Here is a 20448-nt window from a genome sequence, read left to right on the forward strand (position 1 = left end):
TCAGAACATAAGCTGTTTTCAGGAACGCAGAGCTGCCACATCACTTTGACACTCATTACAAATCAGGACACATTATATTTGTGTAGTGTTTTTAACCTTCTAGAGTGTATTCGTGCTTTTAATTTATTGCACTATCCAGTGAGTCGAATAAAAGTGGCTTTTCTTTTTAGATGAGAGATGCCAGAGCTTGTTTGAAACAGGGGTGGCGGTTGGTGCCAGGGCTGTGAAGGCCTAAAGAAGGTAAGAGGGAGTGGGTAGGGGAAGGAGAGTGTGCCTCCGCCACAGTCCCTGGGAGGCAGGAGGAGCAGGCGGCAACATCAATACAGTGGACAGGAGTGACTTTGTTAAGGGCTGTTGTCTAGGAGCCAGTGTAGAGACCGAGCCTGAGTTCCCGCCTGGGGCTGAGGGAGCCGGGGTATTTATATACCACCTCCTGCCAGTCAGGCCCTCCGGGGTTGGGGGCAGTGGTACCTCCCCAGGCGGTGCGGCTTGCCCTTCTTGTGGGCAGAGGACAGGAGCTGACACGCAGCAGAACCACTGTGCTCCGGACTGTAGGAGCTGGGAAGCCCCCTCTGCCCTGATATTGCATGCCAACAGGAAGGGTGTTTAAGGAAAGGGCAGAAGGCATGACACAGTGCTTCTGGGAGACAGCGAATGAGCCCGTCTGGGCCGTGCTGCACAGCCAGCCACAGGACTTGATGGTGCATTTCAAACCAGGACGCAGCTCAGCTTCCTGTGAGCTGAGCGGTGTGGCTGCTCCATGCTGGTGCCAAGGATGGAGGCAGACGAGACATTCTCGCTACCCGTGGCGAGCTCACTGGGGCCGGTGGACCTGCAGACCGAGGCTGAAGCGTCGGAGGGTTAAGCGTGTGGCGTGAGGTGCCCTGATTGACGCGTGGGAACAACCTGGCCAGGGATGCTGAGACCACACGTTCAAGCTGAGAGATGGAATGCTTCCTGCCGTGTAAGTAAACCAAGATGTAACCAGCAATTGCAGCCACCATGGATGTTGAGCTGGTGAGCCCTGGGGAAGCTCAGGAAGGAAAGAACACCTGCCATCCAGCAGCCATCAGACTGCAGCCGCTCTCCACGGTGAGTCCTGAGGACACTCAGGATGGGAAAACACGGGATACTGGCTGCAGGTAGCTGAGGTGTGTATCAAAGGAATGACTTCAGTGAGCCAGAATCTTGCATCATCTCATACCTAGTTCAGTTCAGTTGCTCAGCCATGTCCAACCCTTTGCAACCCCATGGACTGCAGCATGCCAGGCCTCCCTGTCCATCACCAATTCCCAGAGCCTACTCAAACCCATGCCATCCAACCATCTCATCCTCTGTTGTCCCCTTCTCCCCCCACCTTTGATCTTTCCCAGCATCAGGGTCTTTTCCAATGAGTCAGTTTTTCCCATCAGGTGGCCAAAGTATTGGAATTTCAGCTTCAGCATCAGTCCTTCCAATGAATATTCAGGGATGATCTCCTTTAGGATTGACTGGTTGGATCTCCTTGCAGTCCAAGGGACTCTCAAGAGTCTTCTTCAACACCATTGTTCAAAAGCATCAATTCCTCGGCACTCAGCTTTCTTTGTAGTCCAAGTCTCACATCCATACATGACTACAGGAAAAGCCATAACTTTGACTAGAGGGACCTTTGTTGGCAAAGTGCTAATTTTAACTTGAGATATCTGGCTTCTTTAACAACGATCTTTTTTTGTTCCCAAGTACCTGCCCTTTGTGGCAAAACTCCTATATATATTCTAGCTCCTCTTCCCACCTCCTTAGAGCAGTTTCTCAGAGCTATCTGAAATGCTGTCTCCCATGCTAAAGTTCTCGTTTTGTTCCCAATAAAGCTTAACAGGCAACTCTCACATTGCACATTTTTTTTAAAGTCTACATGGGAAAGTTAGGTCATTTTCTTGAACTTTAGGTTCCTTTGCTATAAAATAGTGATAATAGTGTGTATCTCACAGCAGTGCTGTATGGCTTGCGTATTGCTGAGTTCCAAACCACTCCGATATGTAGTGGCTTAAACCCATAGCCTGATGTTTTGTTCATGCATCAGTGAATTGGCCCTGTTGTCTAAAAGAAAAACAAAGACCCTGAAAGTTGAGGCTAAGCTGTGCTGTTCTCAGCTGTGTCTGATTCTTCTCACCCCAGGGGCTGCATTCTGCTAGACTCGTCTGTCCATGGAATTTTCCAGGCAAGAAAACTAGAGTGGGTTGCCATTTTCCACTGCAGGGGATCTTTCCAACCCAGGGACTGAACCTGCATCTCCTACATCTCTTGCATTGGCAGGTGGCTTCTTTACCACTGAGCCACCTGAGAAGCCTGTTATGTTTTATTTAATGGACAAACTTAAGCCCAGGACACAGCATCTTAGATAACTCTGAGGGACTGCTCCCAAGAGGTAAGGGAGGGAGTTCAGGAAGTATAGGAGGTCTTGCAACAAAAACCAGGTAGTCACAACACCAAAAGATTACTGTTAATTAAGGAACATTAGATATCTCAAGTTACGGCATTTGGTGCTTTAGAGTCGGGCTCACTGTCACTCCTTTGACATGTGCCTCCGCTGTCTGGGGCCACTACCTGGTGTGTCCTGCCCTGGATCTCCTCTATGCGCACCTCTGTGGGTGGCTTCAGGGGCTGACTGCTGGAAGAGGGAGCATCCTGCCTGCGTCCGGTGCTCCCTCAGGGCTCACTGTCGCGAGGGCTACAACGATGGCTTGAGGGTGGCGATGCCCTTTGTTTACTGACATGGCCGGCAATACTTTTCATTCACATCACTCTGGGCCGGGTTCAGCCAGGTGGTCTGCTGGTCTTGGCTGGGCTTGCTCGCTGGGGTGTCTGTGGTCAGTGGCTCTTGTGTTTGGCCGACTGTGGACTGGGGGAACTGCTAAGCAGGCCACGTGTCTCCCACGTGTCCAGGAGGCTAGCCCAGGCTTGTGCCCATGGGGGAAATCTCAGGGTTTTTAAGAACAAGAGAGTAAACCCAGAGTCCAAGCTATTAAAGGCAAGTGTCGGGGATTCCCTGGAAGTCCAGTGGTTAAGACTCGGCGTTTCCATTGCGGTGGCCCAGGTTCAACCCCTAGTCGGGGAATTAAAATCCCAGAAGCTGAATGGTGCAGCTAAAACATAGGAGAACATTATATTAAATGGAAAAAAGTAAGTGTAGAAGAATACATACATATTAAAAAAAAAAAAGGAAGTCTCATGGCCAGATCAAGGGTGGAGAAATTGATGGGAAGGGGAGAATTTGGCCCATTTTCCCATCTACTGGGTGGTTTTGAGAATAAAATGAAATCATATAAGCATAGCCTGCATGTGTGCATGTGAAGTCACTTCAGTCGTGTCCAACTCTGTGTGACCCTATGACGTAGCCCACCAGGCTCCTCTGTCCATGGGATTCTCCAGGCAAGAATTCTGGAGTTGGTTGCCATGCCCTCCTCAAGGGGATCTTCGCAAACTAGGTATTGAATCCACACCTCTTATGTCCCCTGCATTGGCAGGTGGGCTCTTTACCCCTAGTGCCATTAGTACTCGATAAATGCATTGACAGTGATTGATTTCTCTCCTCCCGTTTTTTAATAACAAAGGCAGATTTTAGAATAAGTCTCAAATAATAACTTTCAATGTTGTGAAACGTCCTGCCTCCGTTTCCTCCCCTGTATTATGAGGATAATCACTTCCTGGCAGAGGTGTTCCAGGAAGGATTTGATGAGGGAACGACGGTTAAGGGTTTGCACGGAGCCCGGAGCGGGGGAATATGGTCGTCATCATTGCTGGTACAAGATCCGTGTCTCCACTGCCTCCCTGCACACACAGAAAAAGGCGACCAAGACTCCATCACTTTTTCATTTTTGTTTTATTTTGACCCCATCCCACTTGTCAAAAAACCTGAGTCTGCCTGGGAGCTGTTTGTAGAGACTCGCCCTGCGGCGGTCCTCTCTTCTGGTTCCCCAGCTGCCTGTCGCCTCATCTCCTACCCCTGGGGGCACCACCTCCCTTTGCGTTTCAGCACCCTTTGTCTACCCCTCCTCCACCGCAGCCTCCTGTCTGCCTGGGGGGCTCCTTCTAGCTGGAGCCACAGCCCCAGGGGACTCCGAGGACGACCCTGGGGCCCCAAGTGCCTTCCAGGTAAGGATGACAAAGACGGGGAGTGCTGGGCACCTGACTGTGGCTTTGATTATCTGCAGGCCAGACACAGCACGTGGGCCTCCCAGGCACTCTGAGGGGCTCCTACCCTCCCATCTGTACCATCTGGCACCTTCTCAAGGTTTCCAGGGGCTCTGAGCAGCCTCTGAAGCTCTTCACTGCTGTCGGATTCCCTGGGGAATTGCCTAACGCTTTGAGTCTGAGAAACTCAGGTGAACCAGTCACTCACCCTGTTTAAGGACTGCAGAGGTTCATCTCAAAGCCTGAACGGTCTATGCATAACTCGAGCCTCCTCCCCCAGTCCCTAGACCTTGTTAAACAAGATGGGGCGTCTGGAGCTTAAAAGTCAGACGACCTCCTTCCACGGGACCAGACCACTACGAAAGGGCAGTGGGAGTATGAGGGATCCCTCCCCTGAGCTGGCTCAGAGCAGCCTCCCTGCAGAAGACGATGCTGCTTCTGGGACCGACGGTGGAGCAGCCCCTGGACCAGTCCTTACAGCTCCGCTCGAGGCTGGCAGTGGCAAACCCATTTGATAGATGCAGGTGTGGAGGATCGGAGGGCTTAGGATGGTTTCTTTTGAGTTCCAGTTTCAAGGATAGAGCATCATCGGCCGGTGGGGGATGGATAGGGATGAGGGGCAGGAGACAGCAGATGCCACGTCCTTGGCTCTGTGCCTCACAGTAGAGGAAGGGAAAGAATGGCATGCTGAGTGGGCAGGCCAGGGTCAAGGATGCTTTTCAGGAGACTGAGGGTCTTTAGCAAGTGTACTTGTGTTCACTGAGCCTCACTCTTCTCACTTGTAAAATGGGCTTGTAAGGGGAGGAATAAAAAGCGAGCGCTCAGTGCCTGGCGTGCAGGGCGGGAACCCTTGTCTTACATTCTAGCTCCAGGAGTCCCCAGGGCAGCAGGGCCTCCGGCTTCGCTCTTCCCACTGGCCGCTCTCAAGGGCAGCTCTGAGCCCTGCAGTAAGAGCGGGGCCCAGGCCCCGGGCAGGCAGCTGCTGCAGGGCTATGGCTGCTTCAGCGACCTGGTTCTTCCAGACAGAGCTGCTTCTCTTGTAAATATTGATGGAGGCCTCAGACAGAGAGGAACGCGAAAACAAAGGGCGCTTTATTTATGACAGAAAAAGAAACCAACAGGGAAAAAAAAATATCTACAGGCCTGACAGAGGGGGGAATGTTTAAATAAACCATGGCAGGTTCACTGGATGGAATATTGTGCAACTATTGAAATGATGTTTACCAAGGGTTTGTAATAACACGGGAAAATGCTTATTCTATAACGCTAAGTTTAAAAAAAAAAAGGGAAGCAACTGAATTGTATATTCAGCATAATCACACCGAGGCAAAAATCAAGCCAAAGAAAAATCACACACAGGAAAACAGACCAGAGGGACCCACACCACAGCGGGGGTTGGTCTTTGGGTGGAAAATTGGGGAGATTTTTTTAATACCTTTCTCTATTTTCCAGTTTTTTTCTATAATGGCATGGTTGGCCTAATGTGCAAAACAACTCAAGGTTTTTGTTTTTGTTTTCCTAAAGAAGAAAGAACTCACATTAGGAAAGAAGGACAGATGAGCCATGGAGAAGCCAAGCAACACACAGGCCACGCTGAGGCCGAGGGTGAGAGGACAGCGGACACGGCTACTAAAGAGGCCAGTGGAGATCCTGGCCTCTGCCGGCAAGGAGCCACATGGGCTGGCTGATGCCCAGCATGTATTCAGATGGGGCATCGTGTGTTATTCTGACCCTCCCCCCTAAATGTGTATACTCCCTGGTGGCTCAGCTGGTAAAGAATCTGCCTGCAATGCGGGAGACCTGGGTTTGATCCCTGGGTCGGCAAGATCCCCTGGAGAAGGAAATGACAACCCACTCCAGTGCTCTTGCCTGGAAAATGCCATGGACGGAGGGGCCTGGTGGGCTACAGTCCATGGGGTCGCAAAGAGACGAACACGACCGAGCGACTTCAGTATCTAAATGTGTAAACTCTGCTTCTCTCTGGGGAAGGTAGCTTATCTCCAGCCAAGGCCCCTCTCTCATGAATGTCAGCGTAATGGGATTCTCTCCTTTATAGGTAAAGGTGGAAGCAGGAGAGCTGGGCTCCTGCCCTCCTCACGCACCAAGATGGAGCGCCTGGGAGGCAGTCCTGCTCCCTGCCCCCGCTGGCGTGGCAAAGCCCTTCGGGAGGCAGGCCAGCCCTCCTGGCCCGGAGCCCTGGTCCCTGCAGGATGTCCCCTCAGGGCTCTGCACAGCCTCGACTGGTCAGGGAGCCTGCTTGCACCACCCCACTGCCCCTCCTTCTCTCCTCTGCAGACTATGTGCAGCATGGCTGCTGTTTGTTTCTTTATCTACTTGCTTTTTTTTTTTTTTAAACTGCTTGTTTTCCATAGCCAGAGTGTGAGCTCCACGAGGACAGGGATGTGCTGTGTCTCTAACACCTGGAGTAGCGCCTGGTTTAAACATTCTGTAAATGAATCCTGGGGCTTCCCCGGTGGCTCAGTGCTAAAGAATCTGCCTGCCAATGCAGGAGACATGGGTCCGATCCTGGGTGGAGAAGATCCTCTGGAGAAGGAAATGGCAACCCACTCCAGTATTCTTGCCTAGGAAATCCCATGGGCAGAGGAGCCTGGCGGGCTACAGTCCATGGGGTCACAAAGAGTCAGACACGACTGAGCAACAACAAAATGAACCCTGACTTTCACAGCCCCAGGTGGTCTTTGCAGGCCCCCGGACTACCTTGCTCTGACGGCTTTCATCCCTAAATCCAGCTCTGGAGACCCAGGCCAGGAATGCACTAGCCCTGATCTGCTGGTAATGACTTCCTGGGCCCCGTGCTGAAATAGTTCTGAGGCCATGGAAAGAGCTCAACAAGAAAGGACACAGCGATCGGTCAGTGATGTCTGCCGTGGGAGCGCGGGAGGCAGACGAGACGCACGGCACCGTTCTGTCCCAGCCTCGGCCCGAGTCTCAGCTCTCCCTTGGTCACGAGGAACACAGCCACCACCGCTGGTCTAGAGCCAGCTTTGCTGCTTCACCCCTGGATCCGTTTCCCTAGTCCCTGCCGTATGTGTGTGACGGGCTTCAGAAGGTTTTCCCAGAGCGAGCCCTAGCTCTCACCCTTGGCTTGGAGCTTTCCCTCATGCCCTACCCAGCTCGGCTGAGGTCTTGTCCTCTGCCTGACTCCTTATCGGAGGCCTGCCTCTGGCCTCGATCTGGTTCTACCTGTTCCAGCTCCCAGATGGGGCTCTCCACCCGTTCCCCTGCTGGGCATCACGTCTCCCCTCCCCGCCGGGTCCCTGGGAGGTCCACGACCGCATGCTGACTATGAACTTGAGCATGGCCTTGGTGGTGGAGGGGGTTTGGAGAGGCAGTCACTCTCCCAGGCTCCAGCCATGGTCTCAGCTATCTTTCCTCCCCCAGCTTCCAGTGTAGAAATAAACTAAGCTGCCTCACCTCCCAAGTCCTAGAATAGGGGAGGTGGGCTTCTGAGGTCCAAGGAAAGGGTTCATCTCTACACCAACCTCCTCTGGTTCTTTGTTCCAGTCCCTCCTCTTCTAAAAAGACCCCCAGCTCAGCGCCAGCAGCTGCAGGGACACAAGCCCCTGCCAGGACCCCCTGGGACAGGGAAGAGCTTCCTGCAGGTGCTCACCTTTGTCCCCCAGGCACGGCAGCACACAGATTGTCCTTCCCGTTTTCAAGACAGGGATGCCGAAGTCTGAGCACTCCCACCTCCCCACCTGTCAGGCCCGCCAAGGCGCACCTGCCTTCTCGTCCTCTTTCCTGATGCCGCCGCTCACTTTAGAAGTAGTCCCGGCTCTCCTGGCTTCTGGCTGGTACCAAGAGCATGACTGCTTTCCTGTCGGTATCTGCATCTCCCTTGGAGATGGATCAGCGCCATGGTAATAGATTGGACTAGTCTCTCCCCCTTCCTTCTGGGAAGAAGAGGTAACTTCCCAAGGGTGGAAGCTTTCCTCCCTTTGAGAATTTGCCAAGCCTGCTGTGAAAGGAGGGCCCAGCCTCCCGGTGCAGCAGGAGAACTCGCTGGTCCCTCAGCTCCACCGTGGGCCTGCCCCTCCCTGGCCCGCTCCTGTCTGATGAGGCAGACCAGGCGACCACAGGCTCAGGGAAGGCAAAGGATGCCATCCCCTCTCACCCCCTGGAAGGGCTGCCCCCAGGTTGCATCAGTGGCTGTGCTGTGAAGGGTTCTGAGATCTGGGGAGAGAGTGCGGTGGTCAAATAACAATGGGCCCAGCAGGAGGGTGGCCCTTGGATCACATTTTTTTTTTCCTTGCCATCAACTGTATTCTCAGTAGACCCTGCAAGCAGATGTCCCTTTATAAATGGATGCTAAACATGGAGGCTTCTCCTCTTTCCAGTATACTGGAAGTCCATGTAATGAGGAAAAGCAAAGCGGGCTTCGGTCAATTCACTCTGCAGGCAAGAGTTCCCGTGGGCGGCTTCAACTGGCGCTCTGCTGCTCCTCCAGCCATCGCTCCCTCTGGCTAGGCCCCCTGGAGCTCCCCAGGCTTGTCCTAGTCCTGCTGAACAGCCCCCCTCAATTTTCTCCACCTGTGTGTGTCCCAGGTGCTTCTCGGGGCTCAGTGGCCAATGGTTAGGAAGAGGCCCTGGTGGCTTAGAGAGGGCTGGCCCAGATTCAGCAGGGTCAGCTTGAGGGGTCACTGGGAGTCAAAAAACCTCTGGAACCGTGCCTGTGATAAGGCTGTGCCCCTGAACTTTGCTGGGGTCCTGGTAGCCCTCTCCCCACCAAATTCAGACCTCAAGCAAGGTGGTGGTCAACCCTGCAGACGTGGGCACCGTGGGCCTCAGAACATCAGTCCTCCGTTTCATTTTCACACTAGGGCTGCTGTCCAAAGAGGGCAAAGATGCAGCTAAGAAGCCCAGACCGTGGAGGAGGCGGGACTGAAATTCACCTCTTGCCGGCCAGATTCCCCTGCGCCCCGATCTCCTAGAAATGGCCCATGCCGCGATGGGTAGGGGGTGTTTTTCCGTCTAGTCTTGCAGAAGGAGCCCAGCAGACGGGCTGCTAGACCCTGGTCTGGGGCACATCAGGACCGGGCAAGGTCAGGACGGTGGGCAGGAGGGTGCCCTGCGGGGAAGGGAAGGCCTGCCTCATTTCGGGCACAAACCTGGGCGAGATGCTGTCGGCCAGGAAGCGCAGCGTGCGCCGGCGCCCCACGCAGTAGACGAGCTCGTCCACCACTGCGCACTGGAAGGCGTCGGGGTACGGCGTCCGGTACGTGGCGCACTCGTACCAGAGGCGGGCGCTGGCGCTGCAGCGGTACACGCTGATGCCCAGGCTGCGGTTGAGGTCGAAGCGATAGAGGAAGCCTCTGACCGCCACCATCTCGGCCGTGCGGTCCCTGCCGCCCCCGGTGGGCGCGGCGCGCCAGCGCTGCTCCCGGACAGAGAACCGCAGCAGCAGGTAGCGCAGCGAGCCCCCGGTGACGAAGAGCTCGCCCCCGCTGGCCGCCGCCGTGTGCGCCAGGGCGAAGCTGTCGTTGGGCAGCGGCGGCGCAAAGGTCCAGCGGTCCAGGCGAGGGTCGTAGCATTCTACCGTGTTCAGACACTCGCCCCCGACGGCGTACAGCTGTCCGTCCAGGGCCACCAGCCGGCAGTGCGGCCGCGCCTGGTTCAGGGGGCACACCTCGCTCCAGATGTCCGTCAGCGGGTTGTAGCAGAAGACGCGGTTGGAGGGCTGGAGCCCGGAGCCCTGGCAACCAGACACCAGGAAGAGGTAATTGAAGAGACTGCAGATGGCGCAGCCCCGGGACACAGCCTCGGGCGGCAGGCGGGCCAGCGGGCGCCAGACGTCCTGCTCATCGTCGTAGCAGCAGAGGCGGCCGGAGCCTTCCTGGGGGCACACGTCGGCCACCAGTAGCTGCTTGCGCCCCCGGAGCCGGCGCTGGAGGACCAGCTCCCGCTCGGCCCCGCTCAGGCGCCCGTAGATGTCGGGGCTCCGCAGGACCTGGAGGTAGTTGTCACTCATCACCTTGTAGGCGGCCTCCTTCAGGGGCTCCAGTTTCTTCCTCTTGGCAAAGGTCAGCGCCTCGTAGCAATTGCCCAGATCCAGGTGGACCTCTGGGGCTGATCCAGGGCTGAGCGGGGGGTGGAAGAAATTGGTGCCAGCCACAGAGTGCACTTGGGGCTTCCCGCGGCTTCCGGCTGAGCTGGACTCAGGAGAATCCTGGGACGTGGGGTGGGTGGGCGCGGCTCTCTGGTCTGGGCAGGATGGAGCAGTGTCCCCAAAGCCATCGAGCTGTAGCTGAAACTCCGGGTTCTCCAGGATCTGAAGGAGGCTCTCCTTGCGGCTGAAGCCTCGCGCGGAGCCAGAGGGGTCAGACCCGGGGGAGACAGCGGTCTCCTGTCCGCCTTCTTCGTCACTGGCAGGCCGTCCAGACGCTATCCTTGTTCCCAGGGGGCCTGACTCTGACTCAGGGGCTGGAGCCCCTGCCGAGGCGGCTGTTCCGGGAGCCAGCCTGCTCCTGGAGGTGGCCTGAGAGGTGGACTCCACGTAGTAATCGTACACCTTGCCCTTCAGCCTGGGCCTGATCCCCTCCACCTTCTCCAGTAAGAAATTCTCCTCTACTCGAACCCGGGCCACGGACGAGAAGGTGTAGGAGGCGTCGGAGGCGCCCTCCCGCTGACGCAGGGCCAGGCCTAGGTCTGAGGCAGCCTGGAGGGCCGCTGCCTCTTCCCTGTGGACCCCTGATGCGTGGGTAAAGACCCAGCTGTTGTTCATGTCGCACTGGCCTTCACAGTGGGCCGCCTGACCTTCATGGGGGGCTTCCTGCTCCCCGCTCCCTGGATGCTTGGGGGGTCCACCGTCCTGCCCAGGAGCGAGCTCACCACCCACACGGCCGCTCTCCACGGAGGGGAGGCCAGCTGGGGGACTTGGGGGTTCACTGCACTGATGGGGGCGATGGGGCAGCTTGGGCTTACCGTCCACAGCTGTTCCGGCTTCCTGGTCTCCACACCGAGGAGCTGGCAGGTCAGAGTCCGGGCACTGCCCAGCATGCTCCTCTCCAGCACGTTTCCTCCCAGCTTTCCCAGCCTCTCCAGCTTCTGAGGTTGCAGATGAAGCTCCGGTGGCCGGGACTCTGGAGGCCTCTGTGTTCTCCCAGCTGCAGCCTGGTGGTCCTGTGGCCCCTTTGCTTCCCCTTCGGCGTCTCAGGTCCCACCGTGGTGCCCCGGGAACAGCCTCCTGGGCGGCAGGCTGCCCGGAGCCCCCTGCCTCCGCCTCAGCCTCGGCCTTGGCGTCCGCCCCCCACGGCAGGGCCTGGGCTGGCCTGGACTTGTACAGCCTGTAGGCTGCGGTCAGCAGGAGCAGGGCAGCGGCGGACAGCACCAGCTGGCCCGTCAGCTGCATGTCCAGATGCCAGTCCTGGGCCTCTGCTCCTCCTCCTCTGGGGAGCATGTTCCCAAGCAGACCTGGGGCAGAGGAATGTCAAGAATCCGATTAATGATTGCCCAATAGGGGATGGTTCCTGGTTCCTGCCGGGCTGAGTGGGAGGGGGTTTGGGGCGAGCTCTGGCTGGGCCGGTGAAGAATTGAAGCAAAGGTGACTTTTGAGCTGGCAGAGTTGGCCACCGAGGCCCGGGGCTGGCAGAGTGCGGTGGCTGGCCTCCCTGGGATCCTTCGGTGCTTTTCCCTGGGGGTGGGAGGCATCTGCCCGGAGGAGGCTGAGCTTGTGATCACCACCCACGCCAGCTGCGGCCGGAGGGGGCTGGGCACGTCCAGCGGGCACTCGAAGAGGGAGGAAGCTCTCAGTCAGTCACCCGATGCTAGGGAACGCTCGGGGTGGGAGGTTGTGTGTCTGTCCTGTTTTCTCTTTTGCAAATCCGCTGGGCTGGGAGGCTGGGTGTGGTGACTTGTGGAGCAGGTGCCACGGCAGGTGTGGTGAGAGATCCTTCTGGGTCTGCGCTCTTCCTGTTGAGGTCGGTGGGTCCGCTTCCTGTTGAGGTCGGCGGGGTTGGTCTGCAGTCAGCAGCCAGGGAGGCTGAGCCGGGAGCTGGGCCAAGCCCCCTGACCTGGCTCCTGAATGACTCTGCCCTCCTTCCCTGCCTGATGAGGTGCCTGAGAAAACCAGCCTTGGGGTTGGAGTTGGGGGGAAACACACGGTGTTTGTACCTAGATCAGGGACAAACATGGGGCTCATCCTCACGCTTGGAACCAGACAGCCTCAGACAGTCAGTGGCTGCGGGAGCCTCACTCGCCTCCCATCTCAGCAGCGCCTGGCTCTGCCACCAAGCTGCGTGACCTCAGGCAAGTCAGTCCACCTCTCTCTGCCTCCGTTTCTTCATCTGAAAAGATGGGGCTAACAGCCCCTCATAGGTCGTGGTGAGAGCAAGACGGGTCGGTGTGTGTAAAGGGCACAGGGCCGAGCTCCCGTGTAAAGGCTTTGTCGATGTCGACCACTCCTCCTCCTCCTCTTTCTCGCCGTCGTCACCGGCTGGACCTTTGGAGGCACTGGTGTGACTCTGCCCCTCCCCAGACCCAGGGCCTTTCGGGGTCCCCAGAGGCCAGGACGGGGGTCTCAGCCTCACGCTGCCTGTGGGTGCCGAGGGTGCCAGGTGGGTGGGCCCGCCGCTGCCTGGTCCCCCGATTCCAGAGACGCTGTCACTCTCCACTTCCAAGTGTTGGCATTTAGCTTAAAAATGAGAATAAGAGCCACTCTGTGGAACAGGAATGTGTTTGGAGGAATTTGGCTCCGAAGCCTTGACTTGAGGAGAAAATCGTGATTCCTTACTACGCCGTTCACAACTCCCCCGTGCTCCCGTCTGTTCACCTTCCACGGTCATCTCCTGATTGCCCCCTGCATGCCGCGATCTGGGCTGGGGCGCAGGCCGCCTTCCCCTGTCTTTGCTGGTCCGACCCTCAGGGTCAGGTCAAAGGCTGCCTCCTGTACCTCCTTCCCAGCGCCTCCATCCTTCTGGCATCATCTTTTCTTTGCTTCTTGTTCTCCTGTTCTTCCACTCGCCCCTTTCAGCCTTCATCACGTGGGCTGTGGCTCCAAGTACACTCCGTTCTGCTTGCTGGATTCTACGTCTCCAGGGAAGCTCAACCTTGGGGCCTGAGGCACCATTGGGACAAAAGCCAAGCTGATTGTGCCTTTCCACCGGGAGGATATGGGTGGACGCTCTGGATGACTCACACTATCCCGTTTGGGGAAAGAGAATTGTGATCCCCTTTTTATGGCAGCTCCAAGGGCATGTCAATTTGCCTGCAAATGAGGACCTCTACCTTTTGTTTCCAGACTCCAGACTTTTACAGACCTGAGTTCGTCCAACAGGTATGACTGCTCTGGGAGTCAGAAGTTTTCAGCCTGTCCCGCTGGTGACCTCTCTGAGAGAGTGTTGTTTCCTCTCTTTCCATCTCTGTCAAAATAGTGATTCACCATGATTGTTAGAAACACAGATTGCCACGCTCCGCCCCCAGATTTTACGATTCAGTGGGTTCAGTGTGGCTTCCAGGAAATCCTCATTTTTAAAAATCATCTCAGGAGATTCCAGCAGGTAGAGGAATGAAAAGTCAGTCGGTTTTCTTTATTCGTCTGCTGGGTGATGGGTGAGCAGTTGGTTGCCCTCTATACCACCCAGGTGAGTATCGGGGAAGGGGAATGAGTCCTGGGTACTTTGCATGAGTGAGGTCTTCCTGGGCATCCACAGAGGTGGGTATTGTTATCACCCTGGTTTTGCAGGTGGGGAAACGGAGGCTCAGAGAGAATATGCCCCGATGTCAACAGATGTTGTCAGTGGCCGAGTCTTGATTTACAGCCAGGTGTCTCTAACCGCAAGGCCCATTTGTCTTCCTCTGGGACAGAGAGGATGAGTTATAAAGGAGAATAAAAATGATTTGTCCAGTGGTGAAATCAGGGCTTTGGAGACTGGCTTGGGTCCCTCCAGGGGCCAGGCCACCATTCCCACAGTCAGGGCAGCTCTGCACATCTCCCTCCTGAGAGAGGAGACTGCATACCCACCCTGGTCTGCTGTGGCCTGGCATTGACCTCTCAGATGCCACCAAGCGCGCAGGGCCTCAGCTCCTTAGAGGGGCTGCTTCCCACCCAACAAAGGCTTCATGCATCCTGGAGTACCACCCCTCCAGCTCTGCCTTCAAGCCTTTAAGTCAGACAGTTGCTCTTTCCATTTGAAACTGTGCTCCCGGGTGTTAGATGTAGCCAGGCCAGACCCCTGGGTGGCCAGGGGAAAGTGCAACGGCCACTGGGAACAGAAGACACAGTCCCAGCCCCGGGGAACAGAAGACACAGTCCCAGCCCCGGGGAAGGACCTCCCTGCAGATCTGGAAGCTGGTGCATACGCCTGAGATACCGTGAAGCCACAGTGCATCACAACGGAAATATTAACACAGTGATTTGTCAACAGGCGTTCATGGCAAAGTAAACCAGACTAGACTGATGGCCAGGGAGTCTGGAGCAAGGGACATCAGAAGAGAGGTCAGGAGAGAATTCCAGAAAGGTGTTTAGCCTTGAGTATGCATACAAAGAAAGAGGGGGCATAGACAGATTGACTGCGTGCGTATGTATTAAGTCACTTCAGTCGTGTTCAACTCTGTGCAACCCTATGGACCGCAGTCTTCAGGCAAGAATACTAGAGTGGGATGCTGTGACCTCCTCCGAGGGATCTTCCCAACACAGGGATGGAACGCAGGTATCCTGCATTGTAGGCGGATTCTTAACCTACTGAGCCACCTGGGAGGCCTGGACTGATTGATTGATGTGACTGATATTTACCAGATGTTGGCCGTATACCAGGCCCTTATGCTGGGGTGCAGGGACCTGGGTGAAGGAGCATGAGGGTGGAGGGGAAGGTGGCACTGGCGTGAACCCCGGCTCAGCAGTTCCTTCGTTGGAGGGTGGAGGTAACACCTGTGAAACATCTGAGCACAGAGGAGACCTTCGTTAAAGGAGGCTTCCCCCTGCACGCCCTCCATTCTGGTCCTCAGTGACCACCACCACCTGAGATTGTTATAAAATGTAGGCTTTATTATTATTCAGGCAGGACGAGAAGGGGGCGGCAGAGGATGAGATGGCTGGATGACGTCACCGGCTCAATGGACATGAGTTTGAACAAACTTCAGGAGATAGTAAAGGACAGGGAATCCTGGCGTGCTGCAGTCCACAGAGGGGTCACAGAGAGGTGGACACAACTTAGTGACTGAACAATAACAAGGTGAGGTCTACAGATCGGGAGGTGCTGCTACTGGAAAGATAGCTTGTTGTTCATAGTTCTCTAGAGGAGCCCCATCCAGGTGCCATTCAGGGCCATATGAGGGAGCACTGGGGCCACCAGGAGGCAGAATGGGGAGGGGAAGAGGGAACCAGAGATTTTATTATGTTTTTCATGTGAAGGGTTGGGGAAGACAGGGTAAACAGAAGTGCAGGGGTCCTGAGGCTATTTTAATTGGTCACCTCCCCGGTCCTGCAGTGATTCAGTTCAGTCGCTCAGTCAGGTCCGACTCTTTGTGACCCCATGGACTGCAGCACGCCAGGCCTCCCTGTCCATTGCCAATCCCCAGAGTTTACTCAAACTCATGTTCATTGAGTCGGTGATGCCATCATCCAACCACCTCATCCTCTATCGCCCCCTTCTCCTGCCTTCAATCTTTCCATCAGGGTCTTTTCCAGTGAGTCAGTTATTCGCATCAGGTGGCCAAAGTATTGGAGTTTCAGCTTCAGCATCAGTCCTTCCAATGAACACCCAGGACTGATCTCCTTTAGGATGGACTGGTTGGATCTCCTTGCAGTCCAAGGGACTCTCAAGAGTCTTCTCCAACACCACAGTTCAAAAGCATCAATTCTTAGGCACTCAGCTGTCTCCTGGAGTGATTAGGGCAGGGGAATATTGGCCCCGGGGTATAAGAGCCCTGTGAGAGCCTAGAAGGAGGTGGTTGGAGGAAGCCTTTGGGTTCATTTGCATACGATAAGTGTATTCCTGGGTGAGTCATTTGCCATTGCTAGGAACTAGCTAGACTTGGGAGCTCACAGTCAGCTCAGAGGGCCCAGATGACAGAGGGTGAAAAATATACAAAATAAGAGGATATAGTTACTACAGGGAGTTGGAACCAGAAGTGGGAGAGTAGGGGCTTTGGGGCCTCTCAGAGGCAGCTGGCTCCCCCAAGGGCGGTGGGGAGTGAGCTTCAGGCACTAACCTGAAGTCTAATCCCATCCGGCAGGTGAACACAGCACTCCTGCCAGCAGACTTCAAACTCCATAAATTACAGCTTTTTTTTTTCCCTCCAGTCCATTTGGAAAAAGTGAAATGAACAAATGAAGACAGGAGCGAAATTAAAAGATAATTGGAAGTCTATATCGGGCTTCTGTGGATGTGCGCACACTCCGCCAATCTGGTCTCTCTGTGCGGGCAGGATAAATTGAGAACTCTTCGGCTGGCTCGGGGGGTGGATAAAACAGAGACAAATGCGTGCCATGCAAATAAACAGACCCATCTTCCCATGATTAGCTTTGTGTTCCCCCTGCCGGCGCCTCCTCTGGTCCCCTCAGTCTGACGGGTCTGTGTGTTCCAAGGTGGAAGTTGATCCCAGGTGGGGGAGGGTCTGAGTGGAGGGTCCGAGTCTGGGAGGAGCTGGGCGTGGGCACTTTGGGAGGTAAAGTTTGTGTGTGCAGAGAAGGGGTGGAGATGTCAGAGAAGAAGTTGGGGAATTGTGTGGCCTTTTACACACATACACACACATACATGCACATATACACACGAACACACGTGCTTCTATATATGCATGCATACGAATGCACATGCACACACACACAAACACACACGTGTATATGCCTGTAAATGAATGCACACGTATGCACACATGCACACACACATATACACTTGAATGAGAACATGGACTTATTGAATCCAGAAGGGTCATCCATAAATGGATCTCACCCAATGGGGAAAGTAAGTCCTAGCTGTCTATCCAGCTGGGCCTAGAACACAGGGCATGGAACTGGGTCTAGGGGTAGAAGAGCAAGTCAAGGATAAATTGCCACTTGTATGAAGAGTATTCAGTATTTGAAGGTGGTGTGACAGTTCTCTACACTCACCCAGGGCCCACAGTTTGTGAGTGGTACACAGGTGGGACTCGAATGGCCTCCTCTCTGGCCCTGGACCCAGCATCCACCCAGCGCACTCTGGTACCGGCTACCAAAGTTCACCTCCACAGGAACCCAAGTAGGACCAACACTGCTCTCCAAGGGGGCTCATCACCATAGTGCCTGGACTCTCTGGGATGAGCAGGGATGAGGGGCGAGTGAGGCCAGGATTTTGGAGAGGACAGGGCATGTTATAGCCATCAGAAAAAGGGGTCTGGCCTGGAAAGGGGATTTCACAGAGCTGGGAATGCCAAGGGCATGAAGAAAGGTCCTACTTACAATTTCCACTGCACAGACCATTAGGAAATGGAACAATGGTACATGATACGTGCCTGTGAATTTGATGGGGAAATTGAATGTGAAATGATTCATGGGTGCTGTGCTGTTTGAAATGGCAGATCACATCCTGATTTTTCCTCCTGGGGTGGAAAGAATTGAAGCAAAGGGAACATTGTGAGGTTTGAGTATGGGGCATAACCCTCTGCCTGCCTACAGGGAGGCAGAGCTTTCCCAGAGAGCTCAGAGCCAAGAGTGAGAGTAATAATGACAATAATTATAATCATAGCTAATATTTACCAGGTACTCACTCTGTGTCAGGCTCTGTACTCTGCCAGGGCTGCAGGAACTGTCTCCTTTAATCTTCACAGAGCCCTACAGGGGAGGCAAGACCCATTCCATGGATAAGGAAACAAGCTCAGTTTCTTATTCAAGGTCAAGTCACTTTTATACCAAAGCCACTCTGGAGAAACCCTGTCTGCATGCAAGATCTCAGGCTCACTTCAGCTTCAGAAAATCAGAATTCTCCTGTTAACCAGATCCCTATGTGAAGCTTTATGCTATGCTATGCTAAGTCACTTCAGTCGTGTCCGACTCTGTGTGACCCCATAGACGGCAGCCACCAGGCTCCCCCGTCCCTGAGATTCTCCAAGCAAGAACACTGGAGTGGGTTGCCATTTCCTTCTCCAATGCATGAAAGGGAAAAGTGAAAGTGAAGTCGCTCTGTCGTGTCCAACTCTTTGCCACCCCATGGTCTGCAGCCTACCAGGCTCCTCCGTCCATGGGATTTTCCAGGCAAGAGTACTGGAGTGGGGTGCCATTGCCTTCTCCAGTGAAGCTCTATAAACATGCTCATAATCCCAAGAACCAATCAACTGTGTGACTTTGAATACCATCAGAAGCATGGGTCTTCTCCTGCCCTGAGTCTGAGAGAGGTAACACCTTTGTCCCTGATCCCTTGACAACTACCTTAATATACATCACTTAATATACAACCTTAATATCAGTTCAGTTCAGTTGCTCAGTCGGGTCCGACTCTTTGCGACCCCATGGACCATAGCACTCCAGGCCTCCCTGTCCATTACCAACTCCTGGAGCTTGTTCAAACTCATGTCCATTGAGTCGGTGGGCCATCCAACCATCTCATCCTCTGTGGTCCCCTTCTCCTCCTGCCCTCAATCTTTCCCAACATCAGGGTCTTTTCCAATGAATCAGCTCTTCGCATCAGGTGGCCAAAGTATTGGAGTTTCAGCTTCAACATCAGTCCTTCCAATGAACACCCAGGACTGACCTCCTTTAGGATGGACTGGTTGGATCTCCTTGCAGTCCAAGGGACTCTCAAGAGTCTTCTCCAACACCACAGTTCATCACTGCTCATTCTGAAAATGTCTGTGACTTTGTTTTCTCATCTCTCAAACAGGCATGACGTCATCCCTCTGGGGTTATTGCCAGGAAACACAAAGGCTGCCTGGGAAGGGCACCTGGAGCAGGTGCTCTGCAGGGCTGGCCAATGTCTACAGAATGCCTTGATGGATTGTGCTGGAACCCATTACTCTCAAGGGCTGGTGGTGGGGCTTGTGCCTGGCTAAGTGCTTCAGAGGTAGTTTCTCATTGAAATGAATGTTCACAGTCTCACCAAGCAGGCATGGTTATCCCTGTTTTACCAGGAAGAAACTCAGAAAGGTTAAGTTCTTTGCCCAAAGTCATACAGCTAGCAAATGGCAGCCCTGAGATTCAAACCAGGTCCCTTTAGATCTGAAACCAGGCTGTGTCCCCTCGTGTCATTGCTCAAGTCTCCTCCTGCAATACTCCAGGCTGTCGCCAGCCCCACGTGCCCTTCCGGGGGCGGCACGCTCCCTGGAGCTGGCTGTCCTTGGAGCCCCATCAGGGTAGCTCATCTCTCCCCTCTGCTCTTGCCTTCGTCTTCCACAAGCCATGTTCTGAGCTGCCACTGTGGGCCCCAAGATGTCCTATGGCTCCCTGCGTCCTCCCCTATCAAATCGAAATGCCTCAGCCTGTTCTCTGAGGTCCTTTCAATGCCCGACCTCATCTGTCACTGTTCTCAAACACGCGTTCTGCTCCAGCCGAGCTCATCTGTTTACTGTCGCCTCGTCCCTGCTGTCGCACGGGCCATTTCTCCCGCTCCTGGTGCTTTCCCCCACATCTTTGCTGTTCTGTTCACTTTTGCAAAACCCCAGATCAAAACTGGGCCTTCTCTATAGGGACCCAAACCAGGGCAGCGGTTCTTGACTCCTCCTGGGTCCCAGAGCCCTCTGGAAACCTACTGTAAGTTACAGACCCTGCTGGAAAAGTCCAACTACACATAATACTTCACATGCAAATTCTGGAAGGCCCCAGACTCTTGGAGTCCTGGTTAAGAACCCCTGAGCTAGGGGAAGCGCATCCTAACCTTTTGAATGGATGTGTCAAATCGACTTTTAGGGTAAGAAATAGGCCAGCCCGGGGGCATGTTTTAAAGTGTTTTGCATTTACTCCATGTAGGAAAAAAGGTTTTCTGGCCAGATAAGTTTCGAAAACACTGCTTGGTGACCTCTGAGCTCAACTTCTTCACTTGTAAACTGGGGCCAATAAAACCTGTTTTTATATAAGTTGTCATGGTGATTGGATGAGTTGCTTTGCTGTGTGTCAAGGACCACCCTCTCTTTAGGTCCCGAATCTTGTGTACTTTTCAAGAGACCATCAGGAGGGGGAGAAGCAGAGACCCTCTCCTGCCCACCCCCAGTGGGTGGGAGAACCTGAAGAGCCTGGCCATGGCTCCCGGCTACTCCTCTAAGCCAGCAGAAGGACCTGTGGGAGAGAGCGAGGCTAGCCCTGGTTAGGAAAGCAGCTGCGGCAGCCCCGAGTCTGGATCTGACTCTTGCGTCTCT

The 20448-nt window shown here is 54.7% G+C and overlaps 1 protein-coding gene and 1 long non-coding RNA gene across 3 annotated transcripts; one reads left to right on the forward strand and one right to left on the reverse strand.

The window, feature by feature from the left end:
• Positions 1-1588: 1588 nt before the first annotated feature.
• Positions 1589-12846, reverse strand: KLHDC7A (kelch domain containing 7A). Of its 2 annotated transcripts, XM_006054283.4 has the most exons (2): positions 9300-12846; positions 1589-3807 (listed from the first exon to the last, which is right to left on the reverse strand). In XM_006054283.4, the coding sequence occupies exons 1-2, from the start codon at positions 11585-11587 to the stop codon at positions 3771-3773; spliced, it is 2325 nt and encodes a 774-aa protein (XP_006054345.2). In that variant the 5' UTR covers positions 11588-12846; the 3' UTR covers positions 1589-3770. The 2 variants fall into 2 exon arrangements, with proteins under 2 accessions (XP_006054345.2, XP_045020600.1); XM_045164665.1 differs by lacking the exon at positions 1589-3807 and having other exon boundaries at positions 5242-12844.
• Positions 12847-15298: 2452 nt separating this feature from the next.
• LOC112582990 lies at positions 15299-16645 on the forward strand. Its single transcript, XR_003107358.3, has 2 exons — positions 15299-15359; positions 16430-16645. It is a non-coding gene; the product is annotated as an uncharacterized LOC112582990 (long non-coding RNA).
• The last annotated feature ends 3803 nt before the right edge of the window (positions 16646-20448 follow it).

This window comes from Bubalus bubalis, chromosome 2 (genome assembly GCF_019923935.1).
Source record: "Bubalus bubalis isolate 160015118507 breed Murrah chromosome 2, NDDB_SH_1, whole genome shotgun sequence".
NCBI classification, from domain to species: domain Eukaryota; kingdom Metazoa; phylum Chordata; class Mammalia; order Artiodactyla; family Bovidae; genus Bubalus; species Bubalus bubalis.

What these genes read in the sequence shown, in the direction of transcription:
- KLHDC7A (XM_045164665.1), bottom strand. Translation starts at nt 11,587, where the DNA reads ATGCTCCCCAGAGGAGGAGGAGCAGAGGCCCAGGACTGGCATCTGGAC.